Source organism: Myotis nattereri, assembly GCF_964212035.1.
Source record: "Myotis nattereri genome assembly, chromosome: 18".
Taxonomy (NCBI): domain Eukaryota; kingdom Metazoa; phylum Chordata; class Mammalia; order Chiroptera; family Vespertilionidae; genus Myotis; species Myotis nattereri.
The window spans coordinates 35,745,030-35,761,782 of NC_138093.1; the positions used below are offsets into that span (position 1 = coordinate 35,745,030).

Sequence of the window (16,753 nt, forward strand, 5' to 3'; positions counted from 1 at the left end):
TGTTGGCATTGACATAAGGTGAGAAAGGTGTCCCTGTGGAGAAGCAGCCTCAGGTGTGATGTCAACACCTGAAGATGATTAAAAATGGTGTCAGAGTATGTGGATGCTGCACGGACATGCTCCCAGGAACAAACTGGAATTACAACTGAAATACAGAAAAACTTCCTGAACAATCAACAAAAAACTCACAGGAGAGAACCCTGACACCCAAGGACTGAAAGTGGAGACCGCACACAGACTGGTAGGAAAGGGCTGGCTGGGAACCCACAGACGGCAACTGAAGTCCTGGAGAAATATCTCAGTTGTGGGGGAGTCCACTGAGAACTCTGACATCTAATCCCCAAGCTGGGTCCCCCAGCAGAAAGCACCAAAAATAAAGAGGAACCCACATACCATCTGGCTATGAACAGCAGCGGGGGTGCTGTCTGCCAGGGAGTAACAGATGAAAACACAGGCTTCCTCTTAAAGGTCCAACGCACAAAAATCCCTGTGGAGCCACCCACCTTGTGCTCCAGCAGAGGGAGGGTGGAGTAGACTGGAGCTTTGTGAGCAGAAGCCAAGGACTGGGAACACAGGGGTGAAAGCTCAGAAGGCAGACACCCCCAGTTTCCTGTGCTGAGTCATTCCCTCACACAGTGGAGGACATCTTTTCCACACAGACATTTGCCTGGCGTGGGGTGAAGACAGTTGACACACCCTATTGGAAAACACCTTGCCCTGAAGCCACTTGAGAGACTAAAGATAACAATTAGCCTCCAGGCAGAAGCAACTGCCCCACCCTGTTGAAAAAAACCTCACAACATCTGAGGACCACTGCTTGGGGGGTGAGGGGTAATTCAAGTCCGAATCCTATCAGTCTGTAGGCAGAGGCAGTTCCTGGAGGCTTTGAGTCTTTACCTGATCTAATTAGTCAGAAACAGACTTTAACACTGTCCTGCACTAGAGATTGAGAAGTGTAGAGGATCTACCTAACACATAGTCACAAACTCAGACAGCCAAAATGAGGAAACAAAGAAACAACCCCCAAATGAAAAAACTAGAGAATTCTCCAGAAGAAGAGATAAATGAAACAGAGATAAGAAATTTATCTGAAACAGAGTTCAGAGTAATGACTGTTAAAAAAAGCACAACAGCATGAAAAAAGATATAGTAACTATGAAAAAAGAACAGTATGAAATAAAGAATGACATAACACAAATAAAGAACACATTGGAAGGAATACACAGCAGATTAGGGGAAACTGAGGATCAAATCAGTGAATTAAAAGGCAGAGTTGAAAATAGTACTCAGAGAACCAAAAAGAAAAAACAATTAAAAAACAGGAGGACAGCTTAAGGGAGTTGTGGGACAATGTGAAACGTAACAATATTAGAATAGTAGATATGCCAGAAGAGGCAGAAAGGGACAGAGAAGGTGTTTGAAGAAATGATAGAAAACTTCCCTAACCTGGTAAAGGAAAAAGTCACCAAAGTTCAGGAGGCACAGAGAACCCCAAACAAGAAGAACCCAAACAGACCCATGTCCATACACTTCATAATTAAAATGCCAAAAATTAAAGACAAAGAGAGAATCTTAAAAGCAGCAAGAGAAAAGAAAACTGTTACCTACAAAGGAGTTCCCATAGGGCTGACACCTGATTTCTCATCAGAAACAATACAGGCCAGAAAGGAATGGCATGAAGTACTCAAGGTAATGGAAAGCAAGGATCTGAGACCAAGATTACTATATCCAGCAAGGCTAACATTTAAAATAGACGGTCAAATAAAGAGCTTCCCAGACCAAAAAAAAAAAAAAAAGGCTAAAGGAGTTCATCACCACCAAGCCAGCATTACAAGAAATGCTAAAGGGATTGCTGTAATGAGAAGAAACAGAGAGAAACCTAGCCATACAGAATTAAAATGGTAATAAATAAGTACCTATCAATAATAACCCTGTGTAAATGGACTAAATGCTCCAATCAAAATGCATAAGGTAGCTAAATGGATACAAAAACATGACCCAACTATATGCTGTCTACAAGAGACCCACCTCAAAACAAAAGACACACACAGGATGAGAGTGAAAGGATGGAAAAATATTTTCCATGCAAATGGAAAAGAAAAAAAGCTGGAATAGGAATACTCATATACAACAAAACAGACTTTAAAATGAAGGCCATTGTAAGAGACAACAAAGGTCACTGCATAATACTAAATGGATCGATCCAACAAGAGAATATAACTCTGGTAAACATCTATGTACCCAAAATTAAGAGCACCTAAATATATAAAAAAAACTTCTAGCCCTGATCGGTTTGGCTCAGTGGATAGAGCATCGGCCTGCGGACTGAAGGGTCCCAGGTTCGATTCCAGTCAAGGGCATATACCTTGGTTGAGGGCACATCCCCAGTGGGGGGTGTGCAGGAGGCAGCTGATCGATGTTTCTCTCTCATGGATGTTTCTAACTCTCTATCGCTCTCCCTTCCTCTCTGTAAAAAAATCACTAAAATATATTAAAAAAAACCAAAAAACTTCTAGAGGACTTTAATGGAGAGACTGACAACAATACAGTCATATTGGGGGGCTTTAACATCCCTCTGACTTCACTGGATAGATCTTCCAGACAAAAACTTAATAAGGAAACAGAGACTCTAAAGGACATAGTGGATCAGATGGACTTAACACCTAAGAGGTAGGAAGAGACTGGAATACAATATGGATTACATAACCAGGGGACTGATCAAATAAGTAATATTAAGGAGAATGAAAGCAAAATTTCTCACTTTCAGAAAAGAGAGTTACAAGTAGGCAAAAGTAGAAGCCTATTTGTGAATTGGAGGTATCTATGTGAACTCATGATTTTCCATACAAAAGCAGGAAGTAATAACTAATGATGTAAACATGTGTATGTATATACATTTATGTATTTCCTCCTTCTGTCCACTGTAGGCCTAGAAACAGTAACACTCCAGGAGCAGCTCAAAGCTCATTTCCATATACTACTTTTCACTAAAAGGAACCAAAGGTCCTTGGAGATATGGTTGATTCCAAAACTAGAGGAGGAAAAGTACAGGATAAGCCTAGAAAGTCTTATTAAGCCAGAAAGCAAAAAGGTATTTGCACAAATAAATCACTGAAAAAAATGGAAAGTTTGATAAGAAATGGGATTATTACAGGTTCTCAAATTACATCTCCATAAAATGCTTATTACAAAAAGAAAAACTTTTTCAGTAAAACAGTCTGGTAGATCTTCCTTAATGAAATGATCACCAACATCACTGGTAATGGGATAATTAAAATTGTATGCCACCTGCCCTGGAGCCAGGTGGCTCAGTTGGTTGGAGCATCGTACCATACACTGAAAGGCTGTGGGTTCGATGTCCTTAGGTGAGGATTAAAAAAACACACTGGCCGAAACCGGTTTGGCTCAGTGGATAGAGCCTCAGCCTGCGGACTGAGGGGTCCCAGGTTCGATTCCGGTCAGGGGAATGTACCTGGGTTGCGGGCACATCCCCAGTGGGGGGTGTGCAGGAGGCAGCTATCGATGTTTCTCTCTCATCGATGTTTCTAACTCTCTATCTCTCTCCCTTCCTCTCTGTAAAAAATCAATAAAATATATTAAAAACACACACACACACAAAAACACACTGTATGTCACCTAATAATGGTATACAATGAGAAGAGTATCAACTCTGATGTTCTTGCCAAAGGTACAAACCCTGAATTTAATCATGAGGAATTATCAGACTAACCCTAATTGAGGGACAGTCTACAAAATAACTGACCTGTAACTAAAAGTGTTAATGCCAATGAAAGGCAAGCAAAGATTGAGCAACTGTTCCTAGACTGAAGGTGACTGAAGTCATGACAACTACATGCAATACTTGATTCAGGACATACTCCTTCTGAAATAAAAAACATTACTGGCACATGGCAAAACTTGAGTCAGATCTGAGGATTAAGTGAAGGTAATATATCAATGTTAATTTTCTAATTTTAAAGGTTGTATAATGGTTATATGGGAGATGTCCTTCCTATTTGTAGGAAATACTCATGAAAACATTTGGAAGTGATAGGGAATGTCAGTAATTTATTCCAAAATGTCTTAGAAAAAAAGTTTTATATTGTACTTGTAATTTTTCTCTTAAGTTTGAGATAGTTTGAAAATAAACAGAGATGTAAGTACTCCCAATATAGTACATACATAACTTTTATTATACATTAGATATTTTACCAAACTGCCTTTCAGAAAAATTATACCAATTCATACTCCAAAACATGTAGATATTAAGTGAGCATTATAATAATGACAGAAATTTCACTGGATCATTTTTAAAAATTTAACTCACATATTTAAAATGTCATCTCCCCCTTATATTTTTTATAATACAAATTCAAAACTTACATCAATCTCCATGTGCCGAAACCTGCACACCTGTCGAAAACAGCGTCCTTCTTGCCATAATGTGCAAACAGTTTCATTTCCTAGTGCAGCTTCACAGTGTCGGAATGGACAGCTGTCACCCTGTCAACAGAGAGTGTAACACAGAAAAGAATGTGAAGCTCAAATACATCTCAAGTGAAATGTTCATTATAACAGTTTCCTGGCATCTAGACAAATAGAAAACAGTAAGGAGACAGACAAGAAAGAAGACACCTGAGACGGGACAACAAAAACAATCAGAGATCAACACATTTATAATTTCCCACAACCTATTTCCTGACACTGCGCTTCATCTTATGTGACAACAGGAACGAGACAAGCTGAGAGATGACATAAATTAAACAAGACAACGGGAGTATCAGACACTCTTTAAAAACACATTACACTGTTCATCTTCAACTGCTTCATACATCCCAGCTAATGTGGTTAGTTTTTGAAAAAAGGCCAGAAAGGAAGGTAATAGGTAAGGATTTATGTATAATTCTATGCTTCACTCCATACTTTATACATGATATTATCCAAATACTACTATTGTGCAAAGTGCTATATGAGATCAGGGCTTTGCTCAAACTGTTAATTTTAAACACAGCACCAAGATGACTAAAGAAAAGTTTTTGTAATAACATGTACATTTATAAAATTAAGTCATAAAGGAACAACAGAAAATAGCAGAACGATCTAAATGGAGCTGCAGTACAACCAAACAGAAAACACGGAAGTTTTGATAAAAAACAGAAAAGCTACAAAAGCATATTTAGTAGATGGCTTCAGTATTCAGCAGGAAATCTGAAGGTGAATTCAACTCATAGCAGTTTCTAGAAGTACAATACAACCCACAGGTAACAAAATCAAAGTTGGTGGTAAGTCACAGGCCAAAGTGCTCCTAATTCCAAAGGCACCCTGAACAAATTAATTATAGGTAAGAAACCTTTACACTTTTGTAGAATACGAAGAACATAAAACGAAGAGGAAAACATAAAGAACGAATTCACCTAGGAATGCTGTCCTTTACTAAAAAACTGACAGCAGATTAATAAACATTAAAATGCAGAAAAACAAAACATGGAAACAACTTAGTGTACTGAAAATACGCCTTCAATTTTATTAGGGGAGTCATAGAAAGAACTGATTTTAGAGATTTCAATTCTTACTTTGGTACATGTAGAATAGAAAAAAAAATAGCAGTCTTCTCCTTGATTAGGCATGCTGGGTGGATCCTGAAATCAGGAAGGGATTCTTGAAAACAAGCCACTGCTTCCTCAAGGTGAGGACCAGCTTCAAGTTCTCTTGAAATGGATTTAATCTTCCAAAAGACAACTCAATCACAGAAATCGCCTTTAAAATGTAATGCTAAAATGAGGAAACAATGAATTAAAGTATTTCAGGTAAAATCTTCCAAGTTCCTCCTCCAAATCATCTAATGAAATCACATTGTTAAAACCAAATTTTAATAGTATTTACCTATACAAATGGAATTACAGGGAGTTTTCACCTTGGCTATAATGTTTTTACCTTTTTTTAAATGTGCACATATTATCAAAAAAAGGAAAGGGGGTGCCTTTATTCCCTAACCAAAAGCTTGTAAACAATTACAAGAAAAAAAAATTTTGATGATGGTTAATTTCTGACTAATCCAGGAAAATTATGCCTTAAATTACAAAAATGTTTATCCCTTTAATGAGAAAAAACCAATTTCCACACTTACATTAGCTGGTTGCTCTCAACAGGAACATCTGTGTCTTCACTGAGTTCCAATCTATCACGCCTGTAGGTCGAACCAACACTCAATCCATGAATTAATAATAATGAGGCAGAAAAAAATTTCCTCCTCACATTGCCAAGGAAACCTCTCAGCCACAATTCAAACACAGGATGTGTTTTTAAAACATTTCCCAACTATTGGGAGATTAAGTCCATTCGAACAACCTTTGTCAGACTGGAGACAGCTATCGCTAGTTATCTCCTCAAAATAAAAACAAAAACAAAAAACAAACAAAAAAGTTCATTTAAAGATGAACTTGAAATTCAAAGGATTATTTTTTTAAAAAAAAATCCATCTTCCATAGTCGAACAATATAATTTAAAAAGAAAAAAAGAAAGAGAAAAAATAAAAAGAACACCAAAATTCAATAAGATCCAATTTCTGGTCTTCAAGATTTCTTCACCTATTAAGAAAAAAACAGAAACCTTCCCCCATCTTTATTATCTGTATAATAAAAGCACACTTGTATGTAAAAATATAAAGTGTTTTATGTACATAATATACATATATACTAACTGGCTTATACACACATACACACACACACATACACACAAATGTGTAGAAATAAAACATTTGGGTAAGTTTTCCCTTTTAAAATACACTACAAAAGACTTTAGATTTGGGTTCATTATTAAAGTAGTGAACTTACTCTTATACCAAAGTATCATGAAGTATGTTACACAAAATTTTGCCCAGCCGGCAAAATAAAGATGAAGGGAATCTTTACACATATATCAATGTGTACAATATGGATGCATGTATATCATTATCTTTTTCATCTTCAGGGAGTGTTTAACCAAAAAAGATAGAAATGTATAGTTATAGAGTAACTACAGAGAGGGGCAGCAAGCTGTAGAAGGCAGAGCAGCATTATAGCCATACTGAGCTGGCACTGTCAAAATACAAAAAGCTTTATTAAGGGAAGATTGTTTTCTTTTATAGCAACCAGTGTCAACTGGCATGAAATTCAATATTGGCCCTGCAAAGGCTTGCTTATGCAGCCTAATTTCAAATTCTTTACTACTGATGGCTACAACTAAAGACGTTGCAATTATCCATTTACTCTAGATAATAAAAGGGTAAACTTTTGAAGTTGAAATTTCATTCCACAATGGTACATTTACCATTTCAGAATTAAAAGAAAAAAGGCCAAAAAAAAAAAAAAAAAACCCCCACCAAAAAAACGATTTGATACATAGAAATGAATTTTAAATTTTGAAACCAGCCCAGTAACAAAGCAATTTTGATTCTCATGTAATAGATACTACATTATTTCTAGGCTAAATCTTGCCAAATACTATCCAAGACAAAACTAAAATAAAAACTTAAAAAAAAAAAAGTGGACACCTTTTACTCACACTTAATACTAGTCAATTTTCCAGGAAATTTTTGGGCAGGGAATATCCCCAAATCTAAAATGAAAAAAAGGAAAAATTGGGATCTTACATTAGTTATTCAGTCTGAAAAATTTTCATAGACTTTTATTAAAAGTCATCATTTTCTGGCCTCCCAATCAATCATAGAAACAGAGTGGAAAGGAACCTTAAAAATCACTGAGATCCATTCTCATTTTACCAGTGAGGAAATGATTCCTAACACATGAAAATATTGATTGCTTATTTTTAGTTTAGATTGAGGCCAAAACAATTTCGTAGTTAAGAATACGTAGTTATGAAGAATTCAGTATATATTAAAAAAGTATTTAAGATCACTTAGTATCGGAAAAACATTCTTTGGAAAATGGATACTAGGATTGTCAAAGTATGCTCATGTATGGGACTAAGACTTTAATTCCCATTCAGTCTTTTGAAATTTTGTAAAACTTTTACTATGTCATTTACCCATAATTAGGCAAAAGCACCTATGTAATCTTTGTTTTTACACTATTTTAAAAAGGTTAAAAAAGGTAATTCAAAGATTAAAAGTAATTTTTCCTAATTGTAATGTTTCCCTTATATATAGATCCAATCCTATAAAGGGTAAACTCAGCTGACCAGTATGAGGAGGCAATTAGAAATTTCCAAATATAAAACAATTTTGTAAGTTTTGTGTTTGCCAAGCTTTACGTACGACTCAGAGTTTTAAAAGAAATAGATAAGTGGGGGTGAGGGGGAGAAATACCAGCTTAGTATGTTTTAGAGTAATCAAACTTTTCATGTTGGGAGAGATTTTTACTTAAAACCAATTACTAGTTCAGTTTACCAGTAAGAAATAGCACAAGGCCTTTCAATGCTGCACTATATTTTTTAAATAAAAAATATCTTTCTCTCAACTTGTGTAAACAAAATTTCATGTGACAGCCACATTGAGTTAGTACTGTGAAATCATTAAAGTTAATCTTCACTTTGCCAACATTACCTCTGAGGAATTTTCAGTCCTTTGTGTTTTCAGGTTTCCCCAGATTCATGTATAAAGAATAATTAGTTAACAATATGTAACAACTATAGCAATTAGAATACAGTACAAAGCAAGAAGTTGCCCATTTTAAATGGAGAAAGGAAAATTAAGATAATATTTCTTTTTCATTGCTTTGAACAACTTCATTTTCAGGATCCCAGCTCAGAACCAATGTAGAATAATCATATTTAACATTTTTCAAGTTCATTTTCAGAAACATTAGCTGTTCTATATTGTCAAAATCCAGGCTCATGGTCTGCTTTGGATAAAAGTGGCTATTTGCAGTAAAGATACATTCAGATTGCCAACTACACATAGGGCAGCTTAGATACTGAATGGCAACTTGCGTCAAAGCTGGCCATACGTTCACCTTCCTCTGCCAGTAAATCAAAGGGTCGTCACCTCCTGAGATTTCTGAATACTTTTCTTTGAAGTATTCATCCACTACTGCTACAGCAGACGGAAACATGAAGCTTTTGCCTCCAATGCCAACATTATCTGCAGCTGAACTATCAACAGACCCTGAACTGGAGGTGCCTTCTCTTGTAGATGAAGTAAATGAGTCCATTTGTACTATAGCTGAGGGACCAGAAGCTTCTGAAGTTGCAATATGGCAGACCTCTGGTGAAGATTCCATATAATTACAAACTTCTTCTGCAAGGATCTGCTTATACATTTCTAAATCAGCACCTTGAGGGAAAACGTCTTCCAAACTATTTTTAAAGCAAGGATCTAACAAAGCAGCCAAGATACAGGGCTTAGATTTGAGCATGGCACTTAGTAGGGTGTCCGTTTCAAGTTTCAGAGATAAACTGTCCACCAGATTGAGGGCCTGTGTAATACCTCTGACTTGAAAATCTTCTCTGAGTTTCTGCAGGGAAAGGAGTAGATGATGGACTGTGGGTAGCACCTGATTCAATCCTGTGGTCTGCACACTAATTCTCTGGGTGGCCTCCTCAAACGGTTTAAGAATATCACAAACATAAGTCATTAGGGTCCACTGAAGGGAGGTGAGTACAACTCCACTGGCTCTACCAAGACTATGGTGAACTGAATAGCAATGCTCCAAGAGCCATTTTAACATATAAAAGGTAGAAATCCAATGGCCAGTTTCATCCTGCTTCAAATTCTTCCACGGAAGTTGGCGATCATTTTGGAACTCTTGTAGTATCTGACGAGCCTTGACTGAATGACTAAAATGATGACAGGTTTTCCTAGCAGCCACTAACATGTTCTCAATGCTTTTGTGCTCACAGAAAAAATCCTGAATGACTATATTTAAACAATGCAGGAAGCATGGCACGTGGGTAAAACCACCATCTTTGATTGCATGTACCACATTAGAGGAATTGTCAGAAACAATGAAGCTAGGAATGAGGAAATTAGGAGAAAGCCACAGACCAATCTGGTCATTTAATTCTTGTAAAATGTTGGTTACCAAACAGTCTTTGGCCAAACCTGTTACACAAAGCACTGCCCATTTTCTAAAATCAGGGATCCAGCCATTATTGGAAGAAGGTGCAGTGTCCAAGGAGACCCAGTGTACAGTCACAATAAAATAGTCAGTGGATGGGTCATGGGTCCATATGTCCACAGTCAGGTGGATCTTTTGGCTTTGAACATTCTCCAAAGTTAAGAAAATTTTTTCTCTGACCCAATCATATAACTGAGGTACAGCCTTAGTGAAGAAGTAAGTCTCAGATGGTAGCCTATAATCAGGGGCCACAATCTGCATAAACCTCTGAAAGGCTGGGGTTGAGAAGTAGCTGTAAGGATGCATATCTTCCACAATCATTTGAATAATCGCCTGACTTATTTGACTGGAGACTGAATTTTCACAATATGTTGTTTCTCTCTCCTGCGCAAGCATCAGAGTATCTTGTTCTGCAACAGGAATAGGACTCTCAGATATCCTATTTTCAATCTCTAACACAGGAGGTTCATCTGAATCAGAGTCACTAAGGTCCTCAGCTGTTAAATCTTGGCTGCCTGTAGACTTCTCTCCATTTGAAGTATCACTCAAGAGATTTCTCTCAGTCTCAGCCTCATCTAATCCATTTCCAACCGCACCACTGTCTTTGTTGGCAACAGCCCAATGGATGGGATGTGTGGCCTGCAGGTGTCGTTGAAGTGTTGAAGTTCCTAAGTGAGAACCTGGCCTACCACGGCTCACACTTCTTTTACATATATTACACACAGCTCTTGAGATGTGCTGAGGATCGGTATAAAAAAAATTCCAAACTGCAGATGTCTTGGCTCTCGTTCCAGGAATTAAGGCATGCTTGACAATGTTACTTTTGATGAGAAATCTCCCCCTTTCTGCCCTCAGGGCATCAGATACTGATTTATCCCGTTTCTTACCCATTCTATTATCGTTTAATGGATCAGTAGGAAGATATTCAAAGCTTCCACTGCTTCCAGCAGAAGAGGGAGATAAAGGTACATCCAAAGTAAAGTCCTCCTCCCCACTAGTGACTCCAAATTTGTTGGCCCTTGTCCAGTGAGGTGAATGCCTTGCCTGCAGATGTCTTTGAAGAGTAGATGTCCCAAGATGGCTGCCTGGTTTACCCCGACTAACACTTTTTTCACAGAGGTTACAAATAGCCCGCCAGGTGTACTGGGGGTCGACATGAAAGAAGTGCCATACAATGGAGGTCTTGGCTCTAGTACTAGGGAGGTAGATCTGTTTTTCTATATTGCTCTCAAAAAGACTTTCTTCATCCTGCTCAGGAGTACTGGAAGCTAACAAAGCAGGGGCATCCGCAACAGGCCTCCCAGATCCCAAATCCTTACTAAATTTTTTCACAAGGATCAGTTTCTTTCGTCGCCTTTTCCCCTTAATTCGCAAGCCCTTCTTCCTTTTCTTTTTAGCAGGCAATTTTGCCTCTTTATCCATTCCTTCTGCCACCATCTTTCTCTCTACCACATCTTCTTTATCTGTATTAGAATTAATAGGAACACATCCCAGAATTCCAGCACTACTAAAAGTGCTGCATCTTCCACCAGGAGCGAGTGAGGAAACTGGTACACTTAGGGTACATACATTCATTCTCTTTACGCCTCCAAGATTGGTACCAGAATCTGTTAGTGGGTTTATTGCTCAAGAAGAAATACAGCTGTTCCTCTCTACTTGCATTACCTATTCTCCAATTTCTATGGGGAATCAAATTCCCTTTGGACCAATGACTTCCAAGCCAGGTTATTTTTGGAGGAAAAGTGACAGCAATGGAGAACATTCCCAAACTCTTTCTCAGAGGGCTTTAAGATCCCTTCTGACTTTCTGAGTTCTGAATTCAAATTGTCCCATCCACTCATGTTATAGAAAAAAGAGCTGAGGCCACTTTCCCAGAGTCATAAAGTTGGTCAGCAGCAGCTAGAAGCCAGGTTTCCCAAATCCCAGGCCCATGTTCTTTCTGCTTCATCAAGAACTCTATCTGCTTGAAATGCCTTCACCTTTAAAAATGTGTTTTTATAAAGCTTCACAACAACAACATCCATTTCCATTGATCCTGAAATTAATTATTTTCAGGAAATTTCATTTAAACAAAAACATAGTGCATCATTCAACATTGATCATTTAGGACTGATTTGTCAATACAACCCAAAAAGTCAATTCTGAAATGCTAAATCAGACTCCACATACTGGTCATTAACAACAAATGCTAGTTGACCCCTCTCAGCTCTAAAGAACAGCAATACAATTTTTTAAAATGTGGATGGCAAAAAATATATATATATATATGCTTTGTGGGTGAAATTAAAAATCAAGGTCACAAGATGTACTTTCAATTTACTTTCAATTAATCCAAGTTTAGTTTCAAGACACTTTCAGACTGCAGAAGCTTTCTGGCCTGTACATGAGTAACTCATAGGTTGGACTCTACATGAGCAACAAAAACTAAAATGAGCTTTAAGCTACTTCCATTCCTTCTCGGTTGATCCCTCCCTTTCCCCCAATACCTACATACATTTATCCTAAAAAGCATCGCTACCACTAGGTCCACAGCCTCCTTCTCAACGTCCAGAACCAAGGCCTGTAAGATGTCAATAATACGGGCCTTCCCCCAGAGGATTCCGCACCGCTTATGGGAGTTTAGGGGGCGTTCTTCATTACGATTTCATCAATCCTACAAGGAGAACTGAAGTGTCCCTGTGGCTCTTGACTCCGATGCGGAGGGCTGGGGGTGGGCGTATAATTAGGATAAGGAAGGGGTGTAGGATACCGGAATAAGGTCGGTGGCTTTCTGTATGTGGAATTTGAGAAAACCTCCAAAGTAGTGAGACCCTGGAGAGGAATGAGAGTAGGTAAATTCAGCTCCTGGCGCTCAGGTTAACTTAAGCAGTGGGGGTCCGCTGAACTAGGGAAGCTATGGCCCCCCCCAAAAAGCAATCGAACGTCAATTCTCGCTCCGGGAGTCGGGGAGCAGGGGGGCTCGGAGAAGCTGCTCCAGGCTCCTAATTTCGCCAGCACCGGATGTGGGGGAGGAGGGGAGATGGCTGGGAAGGGAGCAGGCGCCGTGGGGGTGGGGTGAGGTGGGCTGGGAGCGAACCGAGGGAGGCCGGGGGCTCCCCGCCCGCCCCGATGAGGGCAGCGGCCGCAGGGGGCGGAGGGGGATGCTGTCGTGACGGCGGGGCCGAAGGAGCCGCTATGACTTCCCGGACTAGGCCGCGACCCAGGGGCGAGGGGAGGCCGCGGCCACTCCCCTCGCCCTCACCCCAATCTCCCCGGCCCCAAGCCACCCGGGAATCAAAAAACGGGTTTAGTTACCGGAGAACAGAAACTTTACCGAACCGAGGACACTCTCCCCGACTGCCGCTGGCTGCCACGTCTTTCTTCTTTCTTAGCCGCTGCCCTCCACCGTCCTCACAGCAGCAGCACCAGCAGAAATCCAAGACTGCCAGCGTCAAAGATGGCGCCCGGCTACAGGCTCCGCTCTAAGACCGGGCGGTTAAAAGTGCCAGCACGACGCAATCGCGAGGATTCTGGGAGACGTAGTTCCTCTATGAGGTGATACGTAAGATGGCGTTCTGGCCGCGGGGTCACGTGACAGTGGGGGCGGTAGGCCAAGGAGCCCGCTCCTTGCCCATGAACGCGTTTTAAAAAGTTAACGGATTTATTGAAACCGGCTTTTTTTTTTTTTTAAAGGTTTTTGTTTTGTTTTTAAATCAAATGAGGCACTAAGCGAGAAAGCTGCGAGAGCTGTGTCTACCAGACAGTAGGCACTCAGTTTTTCTCTCACCAAAAAAACTTTGGCTTAATGAATAGTAAATGGTCCCAGCTGTGTAGACATCTAATCTAGAAATAAATTACTTTCCCCATGCAATGTTGAAGGATTTGTGCATTTATTTTTATTTCAAGAAGTGAAATTAGGTTTTTGGGTTTTTCCAATACGAAAACATTTTTTTTTTCTTGTATTGGAAAAACATTTCATGGTCGCTAAAAACCTCATGAGGGTTTGGGGAGGAGAAGGAAGAACATCAGCTTTGGCCTCCTCAATTATTGACATTAGCTTATATTTTCCCATTTGAATGTTTGTACCTTTTTGTTGGGGTCCAGCCCCAGCAGGTCCAGGGGTTCCCAAAGGTGTGGACCGAGTCAGTGAAGAAGGAATGACACGGAGACAGCCGTCAGGTTCTCCCTTTATTGTCCCGTTACATCTGTATTTATACCATTTGAATTTAATCCTATCCATTCTATTCCAAAGGTTAGGGCGTTTGTTATCTCCATTCCAAGGTCACTACTCTATTGTTCTGTTAAGCTACAAGGAAGTAACTGAAGGAGATTATCCTAAGTAAAGATTCTGTAGTTTAAGCGTGATTATTCGTAGTAGTTAAAGTGATTAACTACCCGCCTGGCACTTAGTTAAGGGGTTTTACTGATTTATTCCCTTCCTTAGTCCTGTTAATCCCTAACTCCAGGGAAAAATCCCCACCTGGGGAAACAACCTTTCTCGGAGAGGTGACCTTGGTTAAAACACACAGCGCTAAGTAGGGGAGCAAACATATTAAGAACAGTATGCCATATATGCCAGGTCCCTTGAAACATATGCTGTGCAGATGTTTCTTCCTGCAGCGACTGTGTCAAGCAGCAAGGATGGACCGGCTTCTGGCACCTTTTTCCTCCAGTTATAAAAGTAATACAGATGAGTGTGTTTTTAAAAAAATGTAAATAATACAGATAAATGGAGTAGAAAGTTTAGCTCTCTATTAATCTCATTCCTGAGAAATAATCTCATTAATTTAGCTTATATTCTTTCTTTTTGTAGTCTTAAAATATACTTAAATAGATTATACTGGTAAGTTAGGCACCTAAAATGCCCCCTGGGTTAGAGGCTCAGCAGAACTTGCTTAGGTGGCTACATTTTACTTAACTCCAGAGGACACAGTTATGCTACTAAGGAAGGATACACTTGATGGTAAAGCAGACGGGACTCCAGCACCTTTTATTTCCTCCTGGGCTGCTTCCGCCAGATACCAACTCGGTGAAGGAGTCCAGCCAGCTCACAACTGGGTCCTGAGTTCCCTCACACTTGGGCTTTTAACTTCTTCCAGAGTAAGAAGTCACAACATTACAATCCTAGATCCAGAGCCTTACATGATAATACTCTGTGGTTGCCATGTCAACCAGACCTAATAAGCAAGTTCCACAATCTACATGCCACTTATATCAAGACCTGACCTCTGGCCCTACAGCTTTGGGTCATAATGCCAGATGAGTCCACCCAGTAGGTAACAGGGGTATTCTTGAAAGCCATGTTTATACTTGCATGTCTAGCAATAGCAACTCTAAGGAAAATGACTAAATCGCAAAGATAGAACCCAAAATAATTGTACCCCAACTCATCTTTCTCTTAGCCAGATCTCAAAAATGCCCAACAGGGGAAGTTATTGGAGTGAGTCTGTGTGAAAGAACAAAAACAAAACCAACAAGAAAACACATGGCTTTTAAGCATTTGCTATTAAAATATCTTACTTTTGCAAATTTTATAATGAACACATTACTACTGTAGTCCTGCCCAGAGCATCAGAGAAGGCTTCTATAAGTAAGGGGCCCTGAAGGCTAAGCTCCATTTACTTCATGGTAAATCCTCCTCTCTTCATGTTGACTGACTGTGGATCATATGATCTGGATTCAAATCCTGACCTATCCTTCTCCCTGAAACTCTAGTCAACTCTGTGGGTCCCACAGGTTGGGAGTAGCCTCAGTTTGTACCTTTGCACATTAGAAAATAGAGTGAAAAAGTAACTGCCATACAAATAGATAGTCCATCCTCCAACTCAGTGTCCGTGACCACTACCCATCATCCTTTCTCTTTTTCTTTCTGCCCTTCGGCCTCAGCTGTCCTACATGAGTGAGGAAAGAGGGGCCAACAGATTCTTCCAGCAAGAAGCTTTGGGAGAGAGTCACAAACACCTACTAACCACAATGGCTAAATTTCAAATTTCTTAATCTAGGTGCTATCTCTCAAGCCCACCTTCCTAGTACTACCTCTCTACTGTCAGTGCTTTCCTAGGCGGTTTAATTTCCTCATACTGCACCGTGGTTCTGTTGGGTGATGGGTTAGCTAAGAAAAGGCAGACCAAGTCTTCATTACCAACATCAGCATGTACCTTCCACTAAGTATGCTCCTATGTTTAGGTGTTGTGCTAGGCATTGTGGGGGTCCCCAATAGGTATGATATGTGCAACTTTTCTGAAAGACACGATAAAGAGAAATAACTATCAGCTAGTGTACACCAAGGGTTCAGCCATAGTTTAGACCTGGCGTGATGAACTCAAATGCTTATACGAGCCAGGCACCTGTATACATGATAAGTATGGTGAGCCAGGTAGAAGAATAAAACTCGAGGGCATGCCCTAGCTAAAGAGTCAGCTGTTACCACTCAAATTCAACTCATTCTTGCCAGGAGGGAACATCGAACCAGTGTTAATACATTTCCAATTTTTCAAGAGACGCTGGAAATTCAGTTTTTTAAATGTGAAAATTTCTGATTTGTACATTTGGAAACTAACTCAAAACAAAGTAAAAAAAAAAAAAGTCACTTTAGCCGAAACAGGTTTGGCTCAGTGGATAGAGCGTCGGCCTGCGGACTGAAAGGTCCCAGGTTCGATTCTGGTCAAGGGCATGTACCTGGGTTGCGGGCACATCCCCAGTAGGAGATGTGCAGGAGG

At 39.7% G+C, this 16,753-nt stretch overlaps 2 protein-coding genes across 9 annotated transcripts in view; both read right to left on the reverse strand.

The window, feature by feature from the left end:
- ZC3H11A (zinc finger CCCH-type containing 11A) overlaps window positions 1-13,504 on the reverse strand; it is a 37,383-nt gene extending 23,879 nt beyond the window's left edge. The window contains exons 1-6 of one of the 8 annotated variants that reach the window (XM_081113225.1): window positions 13,350-13,481; window positions 12,805-12,866; window positions 7,543-7,596; window positions 6,128-6,187; window positions 5,574-5,772; window positions 4,384-4,503 (exon numbers count right to left, since the gene is read on the reverse strand). In XM_081113225.1, coding sequence (XP_080969351.1) covers window positions 4,384-4,503; window positions 5,574-5,627 — 174 coding nt within the window. In that variant the 5' untranslated portion in view covers window positions 5,628-5,772; window positions 6,128-6,187; window positions 7,543-7,596; window positions 12,805-12,866; window positions 13,350-13,481. Of the gene's footprint in view, window positions 1-4,383; window positions 4,504-5,573; window positions 5,773-6,127; window positions 7,493-7,542; window positions 7,597-12,804; window positions 12,867-13,349 lie in introns of those variants that run through there. The other 7 variants (XM_081113224.1, XM_081113223.1, XM_081113228.1 and 4 more) reach the window with 7 other exon arrangements.
- On the reverse strand, window positions 6,966-7,064 carry LOC308534647 (uncharacterized protein; the record flags this gene model as incomplete). The annotated part of the gene is made up of 1 exon (XM_081113231.1): window positions 6,966-7,064. One exon carries the CDS (start codon window positions 7,062-7,064, stop codon window positions 6,966-6,968), a length of 99 nt encoding a protein of 32 aa, XP_080969357.1.
- Window positions 13,505-16,753: the final 3,249 nt, after the last annotated feature.